At 34.7% G+C, this 14,506-nt stretch overlaps 1 protein-coding gene and 1 long non-coding RNA gene across 18 annotated transcripts in view; one reads left to right on the top strand and one right to left on the bottom strand.

Annotated features, from left to right (window-relative positions):
* Window positions 1–14,142, top strand: part of LOC137811650 (sodium/hydrogen exchanger 7) — a 42,450-nt gene extending 28,308 nt beyond the window's left edge. For 7 of the 14 annotated variants that reach the window (XR_016518669.1, XM_068613453.2, XM_090298676.1 and 4 more), the window contains 7 exons: window positions 8,199–8,296; window positions 8,485–8,616; window positions 8,711–8,920; window positions 9,003–9,209; window positions 9,512–9,779; window positions 13,241–13,548; window positions 13,617–14,142. Coding sequence is in view for 12 of the 14 variants with exons in the window: in XM_068613453.2 (XP_068469554.1) it covers window positions 8,199–8,296; window positions 8,485–8,616; window positions 8,711–8,920; window positions 9,003–9,209; window positions 9,512–9,779; window positions 13,241–13,548; window positions 13,617–13,904 (1,511 nt within the window). In the remaining 2 variants the exon portion in view is untranslated. The remainder of the gene's footprint in view (window positions 1–8,198; window positions 8,297–8,484; window positions 8,617–8,710; window positions 8,921–9,002; window positions 9,210–9,511; window positions 9,780–13,240; window positions 13,549–13,616) is intronic. The other 7 variants (XR_016518670.1, XM_068613454.2, XM_090298677.1 and 4 more) reach the window with 3 other exon arrangements.
* LOC150029135 (uncharacterized) lies at window positions 1,739–12,253 on the bottom strand. 4 transcript variants are annotated; one of them, XR_016518672.1, is made up of 4 exons: window positions 10,779–12,253; window positions 3,922–6,408; window positions 3,442–3,792; window positions 1,739–1,859 (listed from the first exon to the last, which is right to left on the bottom strand). It is a non-coding gene; the product is annotated as an uncharacterized LOC150029135 (long non-coding RNA). The 4 variants fall into 4 exon arrangements; XR_016518673.1 differs by lacking the exon at window positions 1,739–1,859 and having other exon boundaries at window positions 3,218–3,792; window positions 10,779–10,967; window positions 12,041–12,253; XR_016518674.1 differs by lacking the exon at window positions 1,739–1,859 and having other exon boundaries at window positions 3,218–3,792; window positions 10,779–10,917; window positions 12,041–12,253.
* Window positions 14,143–14,506: the final 364 nt, after the last annotated feature.

The raw sequence follows: 14,506 nt of genomic DNA, 5'->3' as shown, positions 1-14,506 counted from the left end.
ATGGATCCCAACGTCAAGCTTCTACCCAATCAGGGGAAGCCTCTTTCAGATCCTGAGAAGTACAGGAGATTAGTTGGAAGATTGAACTATCTCACTGTTACTCGTCCTGATATTTCCTTTGCAGTCAGTGTGGTGAGTCAATTTCTTAATTCTCCATGTGAAGATCATTGGAATGCAGTCATTCGTATATTAAAGGCTCTCCTGGTAAAGGTTTGTTATATGGTCATAATAACCATACTAAAGTCGTTTGTTATTCAGATGCTGATTGAGCAGGATCTCCATCTGATAGAAGGTCAACTTTTGGTTATTGTGTCTCCATTGGTGATAACTTGATCTCTTGGAAGAGCAAGAAACAAAGTGTTGTGGCAAGATCTAGTGCAGAAGCAGAATATAGAGCTATGGCCTCGGCTACTTGTGAGCTTATTTGGCTTAAACAGTTACTTAAAGAATTGCAATTTGGAGAGGTTACTCAAATGACACTGATATGTGATAATCAGGCTGCTCTGCATATTAGCTCAAATCCAGTTTTTCATGAAAGGACAAAACATATTGAGATTGATTGTCATTCATTCGAGAAAAGATTATATCAGGAGATATCAAGACTGAGTTTGTTAATTCAAATAATCAATTAACAGATATTTTTACTAAACCCTTACGAGGACCTAGGATTGATTACATTTGTAACAAGCTGGGTACATATGATCTATATGCACCAGCTTGAGGGGGAGTGTTAGATATTATTAGATATAATTAGATATTATGAGATATTATAGATATTGTTAGATATCTCATATTTATGTAATGGGCTTAGCCTATATGTTTCTTTTTCCTATATAAACATAACCCTATGTGTTCAATATACACAAGGGATTTACCCTATTCTTTCTTTTCCTTTAATACCATGCAAGGACTAAATACATAGAAATCAACTGTCATTTTGTTCAGGAAAAGCTATTGTCCAAAGAAATATGCATTGAGTTTCTCAAATACAATGATTAACTTGTAGATGCGCTAGCAAATTCTTTGAGAGGACCATATCACCTTAAATAGACTTTATTGAAAAGTTGTTATGTGTTTTGTGTTGTACTTAATCCTAGATGTGGCCTTTCTTATTATTTTCTCTTTCCTTCATTCATTGTATCTAAACTTCCAATGTCATTATAAATATGAGAACCTAAGAGAAGGAATTAAGTTCTGAAATTCATTCTCTATTATTTGTACATTTCTCAAGTAAATCCTTGGATTTTTGTCTCAAATACTAGAATCAATGCACTAATAAAAACAATCTTTGGTTTCTTTGAACGTTTTACTTCTTGTACCTAAAGTTTTTTTAGCATGTGCCAACACCGCAATGGGTCTTTTCCTTTAAAAGTGGGTAAACTTTCTTGATCCCAAAACTTTTGTCTATGCTTCTCTCTCTGAGTACCTCCTGTTCCTACTTACTAAATTAGTTCTAACAACAAAATGAGGCTTCCTTTCATTCATCTGCAACAAAAGATTCTTGATATACTCCATATTGGTCTTCATCTTGCCTACTACTTTTTTCCAAAGTTCCAAATCATTTTTTGATAGTGAAATGTATCCGACAGGTTAGACCAGTTGTTAGGACTCACTTTCTTGAATTGTCCTTGCTTGAAAATAAGAACACCTCCCTAATTTTGGAACAATAACACTCCAAAATATCTCTTTATTTCTTCAAGAATCAAATAATACAAACGAACAAGGTAAACAAGTTTACCTTCAAAAGGATCCCTTTCCTTATCTTTGCTGGAATCTCTAGTTTACACACGATCAATTTTTGTAATCTCCTACCTAGTGTCATCAGAACACTATATAAGGGAATACATTTCCTTAATAACCTGTAATAGAAATAAAAAAGAATTCCACCTAAGAATATCAAATATAACAAATTATATATGTCCTAGCAAGTTGTCCTAAACAATTTAATTTCAGAAATTATCATTATAAGTCAAATAAATGTAGGAAAAATGAACAAAATGTGAAATCCTCATTATTAGGATTTATTTTTCTTTATCTCATAAAGAAACAATGCACTAGTATTTAAAGGAAAAAACGAAATCCTAATAAAAGGAAATAAATCTCTAAACATCAAGACTCCAAATTTGGAGCAAATCTACCAAATAAACATCTAATCCCAACCCCTTAATTTTAGGGATTTCTTATAAACAAATCTATATTTATTATCCAATCAATCTATATTTATTGTACAATAAATGTGCAATATTTGCCCTCACAATTCAACACCCCTTCTCAAGTTGAGAATGTCTTCCATTCCCAACTTGGTTATGACATTATGGAAATCTGAGGAATTGAGTCATTTTGTCAGCATATCAACCATCTTATGCTTGGACGAAATGTATGACATGCATACTAAACCTTCGTCTTTCCTAGTTTCTACCTCCAAATCAGTTATATATTTTTATGACAATTCCCTGGTTAGAGTAAGCTACTTCAAACCCTAAAAAATACTTTAATCTTCTTAGCTCCTTTAGTTCAGATTCCTCGACTAGTCTTTATTTCAATTCTTCCTTCTTTTTTTCATCATTTCCGGTCACTATAATGTCATCAACATAAACTTTACCCCTTCTTTCTCTAAATGGTTTGTAAACAAAGTGTGATCTCCTTGACTTTGTTTGTAGCCAAATCCCTTCATAGCTTTTGTGAATCTTCCAATTAAAGTCCATAAAGAGCCTTTTTCTGTCTGCACACATTATTTGTTCTATCTCCTTCAAACTCAGGTGGAATATTCATATAGATTTCATCTTCTGGGTCACCATGTAGAAAGGCATTTTTAAGATCATTTTGTAGAATTTTTCAATCAAAGTGAACTACAAGGACAAAAAAATCCTTACATTATTCATCTTAGCAACTAGTTCAAAAGTCTCCCAGTCGTCTATTCCAAAAGTTTGAGTGTATCCCTTGGCGACCAACCTCTATTTGTACCTTTCAATAGACTCATCAACCTTATATCTTACTTTGAATATCCATTTTCTAATTTTTAAAAACTCATGCTAGGCATCACCATGAATTTTGACATTTTAACTAGACTGACACCTCAAAATCCACTAATCATTTGTCATCACATGAAACATAACATAAAAGACAAAAGAAAGGAATACAAAATATGGGGGACCAAACCAAAACCATGTAATAAAAAGGAACACAACCTAAACACGGAATAAAGAAAATTGGTATCTGTTATGGAAAAAATCCAAACTAGGACAAAAAGGCATAACTAAGTATCAGGCAAAGTCTTGATTATCAACACCCATATTAGCCAATTTATCTGCACAATTATTGTGTTTCCTAAAAATATGAGAAACTTTGAAGTCTATGCCAACACATAGTTGCATACACCTTCTCCACCTCCCTCAAAGTGTCCAAGGAACCACATCAACAAAAGAAAAAAGCATGACATACCAAAGTAGAATCACTCTCCAACCAAAGCTTTCTGAAACCAACACTCTTAGCATGTTCAATGGCAAGAATAGCTCCATCGCCTCAGCATACAAGGCATTCTCATTTCCAAAAAAGCAGAATACCCACCAATATATTTTTTGCGACTTCCTCTGAAGGTACCCCCACAACCAGCAGGGCCAGGAAACCCCCGAGCAGCACCTTCAGTATTCCCTTTAATCCAGTCCATAGTAGGGAAGTCCCAATACACTTGCACAAGAATATAGACCTTACTAGGTCTGGTGCTAATGCCAAAAAACTTCAAGACAGAGAAGTCATCCATATGATTAGACATACATTTTTTAGACATATTACCTGAAATTCAAATGCAATTCTGATAAGGAAAATGCTGAAAATAACAAAACTTAGGAGCACCAACAAAAGTTGGAACACCAAGATAATTAAAAGGAATAGAACCCTTATTGCAGCCTAAAATAGTTTTACCATTGAAAGGACGGTTATCATCAGTGAAGAAAAGAATTTTAGAAACTTTCATCCATTAATCAGAAGAGGTACCATATGCTTGTAAAAATCCATAATTTGGTACACCTTGTTCCAAGCTTTAAGAACCACCTTGAATCCTTGCAGCTTTCTTTGGAGAACCAGCATACGGCAACCAAAAGCAGGATCAGCCCAAGATTCCTTGACTAGAGAAAATAAGCCAGGGTGCTGGAACCATATTTTAAAAAATGTGAAACTAGAAGTTCTCTTAACAGCCACATTATCAAAAATAGAAAGAAGTGATGATCATAGCAATTTCTAGGGAGAACATTATATCTGCAACTTTCCAAGTGATCAATACAATCAAAGTTACCAAAAGCCCTGTCTAGCTTTCTATTAACTCCATTACCACCTAGTCTACCATTAGACCAAGTGAAAGAAGGGCCCGAAAATGGAAAAACAAGTAAACTATTGGTGTCAACCCAAATACAAAAATCAGTGCAAGAGATATTATGAGGAGGATTACCCCCTTTAGATTCCTCAAATGAAAGGACAACATTAAAATCTCCAATAATGCACCAGGACCCAGCAAATGGAGTGCCTCCTAATATAAAAATTGGGTGCATATAAGCCAGCTAAATTCAAGGATATACCCTGCAACATAACAGATATAGCAATATATTGCATAGAGGAATGTAACACAGTGATATTTAAATTAGCATCACCAAGGCACCAAAGCTTAGCAACTTTGGCAGAGTTAGAAGAAAAAGCAATCAGCGTCAAATCAAAAGATTGAAAAAATCTAGTGTGAGCATTGGAAAAATCAGTCATAGGTTCAGCAAGAAAAATAATTCTTGGTTTATGATTTCTAACAAGATTTCCCAGCATATTCATGAATTTAGAATTAGCCAAACCTCTGATGTTCCAGAAAAAAAAACAATATTTTCTCTGGTCAACAATATTGTTTTCTTTGGGTTTGTCAACAATTTCCTAAGTATTTTCTTTTCCAATAAAACCATTTGCACTTTCATGGCATCTCTCCATTCTTTCTTTATCAAAGCTTTAGTAACAATGTTAGGGACAACAATAAATTCAAACTAACAATGAACCTTTTATGGCTAGCCAAGAATCTATCTAGAGAAACATAATTTTATAAAGGATATAGAGGTTGTTTTGTGCAGTTTCTAGTATTTTTTCTAATGGCTATTGGCAAATCAAGGTCATATGGAGGGTTGAGAGTGTTCTCACTTTTTGGTTCAACTCTGTTTGTAGTTTTAGGTTTAGAACTTGGATTGGATTCATGGACTTGCGAATGTCTGGAATGCTCTTCTTATTGTGTAACTGTTCTAGTATTTTCTGGTTGTAGTTCAATAGCATCAATGATAATATCACTTTAAGTTTTCCAGAATTAATTTGCTCAGTTGTAGGTTCATTTTTGGAGGATTTAGTTGGAGCTATGAGACCAAAGGGTTCAAGGTGGTCATCACAATTTTCTAAAAGAACTCCTTGGCAGTCATCATTGGAGAAAAAAATATTAGTTTCAAAGAAGGTGACATTAATGGAGATATACAATTTTTTAGATGAAGGGTTGTATTGTAACACTTGTAACCTTTTTGAGTTGCTGAATAACCGCAAAAAACCTATCTAACAGCCTGGGGATCAAGTTTGTCTCTATTTTGGTTGTGGATATGTATAAAAGTTGTGCACCCAAATATTCTAGGAATGAGACTATTTTTTTAAAGTAAGGGAAAACGATTTTTAGGGTTTCAAGAGGACTTCTGTTCTCTCTAGTATATGGGAGGGAAGCCTATTTATCATATATGCAGCAGTGAGGAAACTTCTCTACAATAAGTTTTTGGAACTTTCCCTTGAAAGAGAAGTGCTCGAGTGGTGTCAAACAAGTGCCTATTTTTCCTCTTTGCCACTCCATTTTGTTGGTGAGTATAGACACATGAAGTGTCATGAATAAACCCTTTGGATTGAAAATAAGTAGACACAATTTGGTCGAAATAATCCCAAGGGCCTAAATCCTTTTATGTTCACTCCCAATTAATTTTGAATTATTGAATGAAAATTGGGAATAATAGTGCTCACGCCAGATTTTTGTTTAGGCAAATAGAGCCATGTAACCCTAGTGCAATCAGCAATAAAGATTACAAACCAACATGCGGCAAAGATATTAGTTATACTAGATAGTCCCAATACATTACTATGGATTAATTGGAAAGGTTGTGAACTTCTATTATTGCTAAGTCTTACAATGCAGGTTTGAGGTATCTAGATTTTCAAATAAATGGGGAAACAGGAAACATAATTTTTAAAACAAAAAATGAAAATGATGGATGTCCTAAGCAATAGTGGTATAACCAAAGAGTGTCTTTATTTGATATCCTAAATAGAGACATGGATTGGTCAACTTTGAATTCTTGAGATGTAGTAAAGTCCATTTCTTTCCTTAGCAAGTCCAATCCTCCTCCCTAACTCCTGCTCCTGTAAAGCACACAAAGACGGGAAAAGTATTGCAAAACAATTGAGGTCATATGTTAGTTTTTTGGTGGACATAATACTTGTCAAAAGTTATGTAGATGCAAATCAGCAGATGGCTGACCAATGGGTGATTTTACAAATAAGAGAAAACAGGAATAAAGGTTGTTATGATGAATTTGCAGCAATTAAGGTTGTATCCTCTTGAAGATAAAATGGCAATGAAGGTCGTAAGTGGTAAAAACAAGAGACCAAAGCTCCAGGAAAAGCCTAAAGCTTTGATACCATTTAAATAAATGTGTAGGCAGTAACCAGTAGTTAGGGAATTCCTTTTCTTAATCTCAAAAAGAAAGAATACATTGGTATTTAACGGAGAAATAAAATACTAATAAAAGGAAATACATCTCCAGGCATAAAGACTCTAAATCTGGAGCAAATATACCAAATAAATTTATTACGAAGTTGACTTTAAGCCTAACTCAACCCCATAAAACCGGCTCATGAGGTTGAGGTTTGCACCCACTTATATATAATAAAAGCCTCTAATCTCTAGTCGATGTGGGATCTCCAACACACCTCCCTCACGCTGAGACTGTCAACTTGTGCGTGAGACTATATATTATGGGTGGTCCGATATCGGCCCGATAGCGGGTGGCACGATAGGCCCAACACAAACACTCGCTAGGATAGGCTCGAAATGACTATGATACCATTTTACGAAGTGGACTTTAAGCAAACCTCAACCTCATGAGCCGATTTTATGGGGTTGAGTTATGCTTAAAGTCCACTTTGTAATATGGTATCAGAGCCATTTCGAACCTATCCTAGCGAGTGTTTGTGTTGGGCCTATCGTGTCACCCGCTATCGGGCCGCTATTTGACCACCCATGATATATAGTCCCACGCACGAGTTGACAGTCTCGGCGTGAGGGGGGTGTGTTGGAGATCCCACATCGACTAGAGATTAGAGCCTTTCATAGTATATAAGTGGGTGCAAACCTCACCTCATTGAGCCAGTTTTATGGGATTGAGTTATGCTTAAAGTCCACTTTGTAATATGGTATCAGAGCCATTTTGAGTCTATCCTAGCGAGTGTTTGTGTTGGGCCTATCGTGCCACCTGTTATTGGGCCGCTATTGGACCACCCATAATATATAGTCTCACGCTGAGTCCTCAATCCCTTCATTTTAGGGATTTCTTACAAACAAATTTACGTTTATTATTCAATGAATCTATATTTATTGTACGGTAAATGTGCAAAAATTTACACCCATATTTCAAACACAAATAACATGAAATTCATAGTAGCTCTGAAAACATTATGTCCCCATTCCCATTGTCAATGCAGTTAAATCCTTGCAGAGCTGTTATATGCTTCATTTTCTAACTGTTTTACACTGGTTATCATACGCTAGAATTGAAATAAACATTCTGTTTTGAGGTCCTCTTAGGTGTTCCATATGTCATGTTGGCTGAATATCCAAGCCATATCATGCCAACTTAAGCCCTATCTGAGGTGTATCAGAAGTTGTCAGATTTAAAAATAACATGGTTTGATATCATTGGATATGATGGTATCCAAATGCACTGGATTTGATGTTATATATACATTTTCAGATACTCCTTGGGTACTTGATGTTTTCCACTTGTCAATGGTTCAGTGCTTCTTAGCTCGTGATGTCCAATTTTATGCCCTCACATGGCAAATTTTCTAGTTATTACTGGTTTCTTTCTTAAACTTTTGTGTTGGTCAGATAACATTTTTAATTGTAATCCTCTACGTATACTCTTTTGTAGGTGACAGTGATGTTGCTTCTGCCGTCATCAATGAAAGCGTTGTAGAAGGAGAAGAAGCACGGAAGTTTCTAGAAGATGTTAATGTAACTTACCCTCAGGTTTGCTAGCTAAACAAGACCTCCGAGTTTTTTCTAATTTAGTTTTAATGAACTGCTTGGCTTCCAGCCTGTCAGTGTCAAATTGATTGGTCTTTTATCTGTTAATCAGTTTCTTGAGCTTATGGCGTTCAAATGTGTTATTTTTCTCAAATATTCTTTATTTTATACTATGAATGTCAAATAATCAGGTTCTGCGTGTTGTAAAAACAAGGCAAGTTACATATGCAGTGCTACATAATTTAATGGGATATGTTCAAAACCTTGAGAAGACTGGGATATTGGAAGAGAAAGAGATGCTACATCTCCATGATGCTGTCCAGGTGTCTTGTGATAGTCATTTGTTCTTTTATCTGTTATCTAATGGTTTGCTTTTCTATGAAGTGAACCTACTAATTAATTCCCTTTATTTTTCAGACTGATATGAAGAAATTACTTCGAAATCCTCCTTTGGTTAAGCTTCCTAAAATAAGTAGCATACATCCTATGTTGGGTGCTCTCCCATCTTCAGTTCGTGAATCACTTGCAAACTGTACCAAGGAAATGATGAAATTCCGTGGTCTGACACTTTACAAGGAAGGTGCAAAGTCAAATGGTATTTGGTTAATTTCTAATGGAGTGGTGAAGGTATTAAATTCTCTCATTATGAGCTTAACATATCTCTGATTGTACACACAAGATTCATCTTTGAAAATTGCTGTTTTTCTAGTGGGAAAGCAAGATGACAACAACCAAACACTCTTTTTATCCTACTTTTACACATGGGAGTACATTGGGTCTTTACGAAGTGCTGACCGGAAGACCATATATCTGTGATGTCATCACAGATTCTGTGGTATTCTGCATTTTTATTGAAGCTGATAAGATAATATCATGTCTCAAATCAGATCCTTCAACAGAAAAATTCCTGTGGGAGGTATGGTTACACTAATAGTTCATTATTGCAACTGCTGCTTTGACATTAATGGCTTCTGACTGCTTATGTCACTACATTCTGAAATTCCGGCAAGCATTGTGTATGAATTTCATTAAGTCCCTTCAGCTCAACCGGGATTCAGCTTTTCAGTTTCAAAGATGTATATTTAAGATATTATATATTAGATATGCTTGGTTGTTTTGAAGACATAAAATGGTGGATGATGTAATTAATTTCATTTAAAATGAATATGTTTGAGTGTTTTTGTCATAATAAAACACTGTGTTTATCTTGATTTGCAGGAAAGTGCTATTTTCCTTTCCAAACTATTGCTTCCTCAGATATTTGAGAAACTGGCTATGCAAGATTTAAGAGCTCTTATTGCAGATCCAGAGAGATCTCGGATGACCATATTCATAAGAGGGGAAACAATAGAAATTCCTCATCATTCAGTTGCCCTCTTACTAGAAGGATATCTCAAAACTCAAGGTCGTCAAGAACTGGTAACAGCACCAGCTGCCCTGCTTCCTTCACCAGGGAATCTAAGCTTCCAGAATTTGGCAGGATCAGGTATTTTATCTCAAGTTAAAGCTGTCTGTAAAATATTTTCTGTCAAATACTTTTTACTTGAGTTTCCATTGGACAAAAGGTCAGTGAACAAGGAAATTTAATATGGTTTGGGAAATACTAAGGCACATGGAGACAGAATTCACATGCATATAGCATAACTAGGCTGGATGAGAAATCTTTGTTCATCTAAGAAGATGCTGCTTTTCTCATTTTATTGTTTTTCCAATCATGGTTTTGCACTCCCTTTTTCTATATAGAAATGATAATTCTTAGGCATCACTATGTTGTTTGTCATCCCAACTATGTTGGCACCACAAAAACCATCAATGCAGCACCTCAAAATATCATAAAGAAAGAAGAAAATATAAAATGTTGTAGGGGACCAAATTTGATCCACTAATCCCTAAACCATAAAAGGGTAAATCAAATCTATCCATGAAAAACTCAAATAAATCTAGGAGAATTATCCCACCAATTATAGCCCTAAGATTTGGTGCCAAACTTAGCAACTTTATCCGCATATTGATTACCCTCACTAGATATATCTAAAATGAATACTCATAGTATTAATATAAACAAAACAATTCAGTCCTCTTTTGCGAAGATTCCAAGGAATAATAGAAGTATTAGACTGAGCTTGAATAACATGTTAAGAGTCACACTCAATCCAAAGATTAGTCCTTCCGTTAGAAATTGCAACTTCCATAGCTAGAATCACATCACACCCATCACCTCAACATATAAAGCTTTATGAACACCAAGGTATAAAGAGAAACAACCCACAATGGAAGCATGATGATCTCTAAAATTACCTCCACAATTAGATACATCAGTAGCCAATGAGAACGAGAGAGGAGAAAGTAAAAAATAGGAACATAGGATGCGACCTTCCTAGAATATATATATATATATATATATATATATATATCTACTAAAAACTTTTAAGAAGAAAGAGCTGATTGAATTGGATTCCAAACAACAATTCCCAGTTCGATTTACCTCAACATAAATCATGTTTTTACTTCTGTCATAGGATAATGTATGATTATCTAAACAGATGTCGTTCCTAGTTGTCCATATAGCTTCCATAACACCAAGTAAAGAAGTCTGTATCGTTTTGGCCTGAGTGCTCCAGGATCTTTGCAAGAAACAAAGAATTGAAGAGATAGAATCAGCAGCAATGTGACACTGAAAAGATGTTAAGTCAGACACAGAGGTTTGCAAAGGTGCATTCAAAAAACAGGTGCTGTGTAGTTTCAACAGCAGCACTGTGCAAAGATGACAGCAAGAAATAATTATCATACCACACTTGATCAAGTTATCATATGATGACAACAAATTATGAAAAATACGCTAAACAAGAAAAGAGGTAGTGGGGGAATAAATTTGCTCCAAACCTGTGCTGGACCATTCATTGTATTAGGTTGATGCAAAAGAAAATTTCAAGAAGTTTCATGATTGAGAGTACCATCCGCAAAACCATTCCATCTAAGCTCATCCTCAATATCAAACTTAGGTAGTACTAAAGCATATATTGCAGCAGTGAGAGCCAGATCTTTAGAACCAATAGCATCCTGTATAGACCGTGATCTATTTTATATGAAGTCTGCTATGTGTAAATGACTAGGACTCTTAAGCCAATATAGTCCACCATTTATCCAGTCAAAAATTAACCTTTTGACCATTACCAATCTGCCAAGTTGAATTTTCAATTATCAAACCAGCATTCTGATTGATAACATGCCAAATTGATGGGTCGAAATATGAAATGTTGAGTAAGTTCCCACACACGGCTCTCAACTTAAGAATACTATCTCATTCAAAACGAGAATCAAGAAAATCCATGCTAACTTTCACCAAAGAAGCCTCATTAAGAGCATACAAAGATTTAATATCCAAGCCACCGTCCTTGATAAATCCACAAGATTGCTCCAAGATACCGTGATCAACTTGGCATTATTAACATAGGTAGTCCGAATAAAATTTCCGATCCAGGATTCCATGGTTTTAATCAATTCCCTCGGGCCACAAATATGTTGTTCATAACAAAAGAAACAAGGGTGTTTTTTTGTTATCATTAAAACTATGAGTTTCTTGGGCAAGATTCTCAGATGTAGACTTGAGTTTGATCATGAGTCATACATCTATGCCGTAACAATCCTGCCCATGTATGACAACAACAAAGAACCTTTTCAAGCATGAAGCTTTTTCTTGATTCTATCAACCAAACATTTACGAGGCTTACCAACAAAGAAACATACCCAAATGATTAGAAGGCAGTGAACCTTCAGAGAGATAGAAAGAGGGCATCAGCTACAACTTTCTTCCTTAATCGTGTCGAACAAGAAGTATAAAACCAAGACATCAACATTCTGAGTAGTGATGGTTTTCTAATTGCTAGCCTTTATATCATACCCCTAACACACTTATTGCAAGAACCGTTTTTCCCTTTTAATTTTGAGAAGGCAGTTACTACATCCTGCACCCGATTTTAACAAAAATGCCCTTAAATTAAAGATTAAAGGGGTGTGGATAAAAATATATTTTGGAATTCCTTTTTTAAATATTTTTTTGGATTTGGGTTTCTGCAGCACTTTTTAGGATTCTGAAATTCCTTTCTCAGACTATGCTTTTAAATTATTTTTTTGTGGATTTTTTTTCAAAACATATTTTTGCATTTCAAAATCTTTTTTTCGAATTGAGATTTTGATTTTTTAATTATATTTTGGAATTTCATTTCCGGAAGACAATAATATATTCTTGATTTATTTTTCCTTATTTTTTTAATTCTTGATTTTCCTTTTTAAAATGAAGGGCATTTTTGGAAATTTAAAAGTGTATGCGGGTTTTAAAAAGTTGGATGTTGGAAGAATCTGCCTAAATGACAAAAATGTCTTCTTTAGTTTTTAAATAGGATTCGGGTGTAGGTCAAAATGTTTTTTAAATTTGGTATTTCGAAATACAATTTCAAATTTGGATTTTCTGGAACACCTTTTTGGATAAGGCTTTATGGAACAACTTGCTTTTCAGGATAGTTTCTCTGAAATATGTTTTTGGACTTTTGTTTTCTGGAATCCGTTATTCGTAATATGTTTCTGAATTTTGTTCTTCATAATGTATTATTTGTATTCTATATTTGTCTTTTCAGAAAGAGATTTTGATTTTCTAATTCTAGTATTATTTGTATTCTATTTTCCAATTCTATACAGATATTTCATTTCTCGAATACGAAAAATTTATTTTGGATTTTCTTTTTTGGAATTTATTTTTCATTTCAGATTTCCAATTCTAGAATAAAAGACGATTATGAAATTTCAGAAATTAAAAGGGTGCATGTTAGAATTTATTGGTTGCACGAAGCAAAAGCCTGCAGTATATCGTTTCAGTTCCCTTCTGAAAAACTGTATAGTCTGATTGTGGATGAAAACGATTTTTTTAAAACTTTTAGTTTCAAATTGAAGCAGGTTCGAAGGGAGATAGTTTTACTCATCAAGGATCTTTTTACCTAGTTGAAACTACAGCAAGGGTAATTCTTTTTGACATTCCAGCACCTGTAGCCGATGCTTCTCTTGTTAGACGGTCAAGTTCAGTGTTACTGCATGCCGGGGATAACCCTCATAGATCTTTCCGTCGAAAACACAGTGGTCTTATGAGTTGGCCCGAACACTTCTACAAACACAACAACCATGAGCAGATATCTGCAGGGATTCAGCGACAAACCAATAGTTTGTCTGCAAGGGCAATGCATCTCAGCATTTATGGGAGCATGGTAATATTATTAGCTTCATACAACAAAACTCTTTCTATTTTTTTCATTAATTATTTCTGATTTTGAAGGTGAAGATCCCTCGAAGGAGTAGAAGTTTGTCAAGCCATCATGGTAGAGCACCTCGTAGCCTGTCCTATCCAACCATTGGGTCGCACCGTCCTCTTGTCTCAGTCAAATCAGAAGGAGCTGCAACTGCTAAGAAGGTCCATGAGGTCACAAGACAAGTTACAAATCCACCTTCACAAAGCACACAGCGAAGACAACATCATCATGGTCATGGAGATAATTCTAGTGATGAAGAAGAAGAAGATATTATTGTGAGGATTGATTCACCCAGCACTCTATCTTTTCGCTAGTCTTCAGGGTCAAGAGTCTTAGGTTGTTTATTTGTGTGTCGTGTAATATATGGTTCCTCTCTATATCACCAACAAATAGTGATAATGGACCATGAAGCTGTATTTTGTTAACAATAAGCTTATCAGAAACTGGGTGTTGTTTGTTAGTTGAAGGCTTTTTAGTTGTACTGAAAAATGTCATTATAGAAATAAATTTAGGAAAATCATGACATCTTTGGGATGTTTTCATTAGTGGCAATCTTGTTTTGACTAATATTGTTATTAATAAATTTCGGTTTATCAAAAAATTATTCTAATTTATAAAATTGAAAAAATGACCACATTTTATTGTAGTGATAAACATAACAAAACATAAGAATATAAAGTATTTTATTTTTAACAACGATGTTTAAGCTTCAAATTATTTATCTTCTATTTTTTCTACTCTAATCTATTTTAGAAATCATCAACAGAAAGGAAAGTTCATGGAATTCTCTTGGACTTCAGAATGATTTCAACTCAAAGAAAGACTTCTACCAAAGTCATTTCTACATTAATATGTGTTCGGCCAAAGCTAAAAGAAAACATCAAACTAAAGTGGATTAAGGAAAGAAAAAGAATTG

Source organism: Phaseolus vulgaris, chromosome 2, assembly GCF_051622355.1.
Source record: "Phaseolus vulgaris cultivar YP4 chromosome 2, ASM5162235v1, whole genome shotgun sequence".
Taxonomy (NCBI): domain Eukaryota; kingdom Viridiplantae; phylum Streptophyta; class Magnoliopsida; order Fabales; family Fabaceae; genus Phaseolus; species Phaseolus vulgaris.
The sequence above is the reverse complement of the archived record's forward strand: the minus strand, read 5'-3'. Positions and strand labels throughout refer to the sequence as shown.